Here is a 1,872-nt window from a genome sequence, read left to right as displayed (position 1 = left end):
AAGAAACATGCATGCCTGGATATTTAAAGCTTGGTTCCTTTTCATATTGTAGAGACTTCTTGTAAAAATGGCTATGCTCTCTTATAGTACAAGGGCTGTGCAGAGCCAATAGATCTAAATACCCTCATGTTCTTAGCCTTATGAAACACACAACCAGTACAGTATGTGTAATCATCTAAAAAGAGTTGGCACCATGATTAAAATGAATCATCAACCAACTCTGCTCATCATTTTCAGCCTCCAGATGCTTTTGTGCAGTCAGACATTTTATATTTGTCATTTGAATGGGCAATCCAGTTGATACTTCATTCTTTCCTCTCTGTTCACAGTACATAAAATACCCCATCCTCAGAACATCCCTTCTCTGTTCCCCTGCTGCTGCTTCCAGGTTGCACTAGGAGTCACATGCAGCTTCTCAGGCCAAACACCACCGCTTTAGGTGTGTGTGAAAACAGACTTTGGCTTAATGTCACTAGAATTTCCAAACCCCTCTGCCAAGATCACCTACTGCTCTGCCTCAATTTCAGCATGGCAGTTTTGGCAACAAACCACAAACCTTAGGTGGTTCCTTGTCCATTAACTAACAAGTACTTTCCCAAGCATGTTTGTTTAAAAGAAGGGGCTGGCAATGAAATGAAGCATTCCACAATAATGGTGCCAATGTGTTAGAGAATCCAGAGGAATTTTTAGAACAGACATACACTTCCCTATTCTAGAACAAAATCAGATCCATGTATTTTTGGTTAATACAGCAATCAGGTACTCACCAATTCAGCACCAACTTACCGCCAGTGTTTCTCAACTCTTCGACTCAGGGCAATTTTTTCTCCCACTTCTGTGCATACAGGGTTAGTTAGGACAATCTTCCCCAGATCAGCCTTGACTGCACTGACTCTCCCTCCAGTGGATAAGGATCCTATGTTTACCATTAAAACTTCATTCTTTGATAATTTTTGCACCTGCAGAGACACATGCAAAAGCTTCAGCGCTAAAAGAAAATACTGCAGACAACATCAAGTACCTTCTGTTACCTACTTGCCACACACAAAAAGATACAGCTGAGAAATACTATCAATACATATACTCACACAAACCATGCACAAATGTCAGTGGATAAAGTTTTATGTTGTACACGTAGTGCTGCAGGTTCGTGATAGGATGTACTTGCTGGGGATTTCTCTACATTTGCTACAAAACATACCAATGATTGCACATAGTGTACAGAAAACACCCACAGATAGTGCTACAAATGGTGATGTTATACCATTTTAAAAAATAGTCTGTATATTCTCATTTCCCTCATGCCTACATACAAAAAAACTCTCAAAAATCAATTCAGGATAAAGAGAACGCTGAAGCACTTTCCTTACTGTTGCATGAAGCAACAGAGTTAAATGCTAACAGGGGAAACTATGATCTTTTACATGATTTGAGATCATGGAACACAAGTCTGGGCTGGGCATCAAGTTCAGTTTCTTTTCAACTACAGTATTTCAAAAGTCCTTTAAAGAAGTATTTTTAAAGAGTTCTTCAGAGACAAAATCTACAGGAATTGTGTAAAACAGTAGATCAGTATGTGTGGAAAGCTAATTAATGCACAAATGGCAAAGGAAAACAACTACTAGTATGTTCAGAAGAACACCTAACTTGACATTTTATGCTACTTTAAACTACTGTGATATGAATTCCTATTCCTCTGAAAAGCATGCCCCTATAATACTAAGTAAGCAGGTAAGGTTAGTGACAAGCCTGTATCAACAGGGAGACAAAACTGCTATGTAAGATCAGAGAAATGTATTCATTAATGAAACTCAGCACAAGAAACCAAATCAGGAGATAAAGAACGGGTACAGACCTTGGCAGCTTTCTTGT

At 38.8% G+C, this 1,872-nt stretch overlaps 1 protein-coding gene across 1 annotated transcript in view; it reads right to left on the bottom strand.

Annotated features, from left to right (window-relative positions):
* Positions 1-1,872, bottom strand: part of EIF2S3 (eukaryotic translation initiation factor 2, subunit 3 gamma, 52kDa) — a gene marked incomplete at its 5' end in the record, with an annotated part of 11,518 nt that overhangs the window by 2,015 nt on the left and 7,631 nt on the right. Inside the window, 2 exon segments of the mRNA XM_009073336.1 lie at positions 787-959; positions 1,856-1,872. The exon segment at positions 1,856-1,872 is cut by the window's right edge and continues 29 nt beyond it. Coding sequence (XP_009071584.1) covers positions 787-959; positions 1,856-1,872 — 190 coding nt within the window.

This window comes from Acanthisitta chloris, unplaced genomic scaffold, assembly GCF_000695815.1.
Source record: "Acanthisitta chloris isolate BGI_N310 unplaced genomic scaffold, ASM69581v1 scaffold45584, whole genome shotgun sequence".
Taxonomy (NCBI): Eukaryota; Metazoa; Chordata; class Aves; order Passeriformes; family Acanthisittidae; genus Acanthisitta; species Acanthisitta chloris.
The sequence above is the reverse complement of the archived record's forward strand: the minus strand, read 5'-3'. Positions and strand labels throughout refer to the sequence as shown.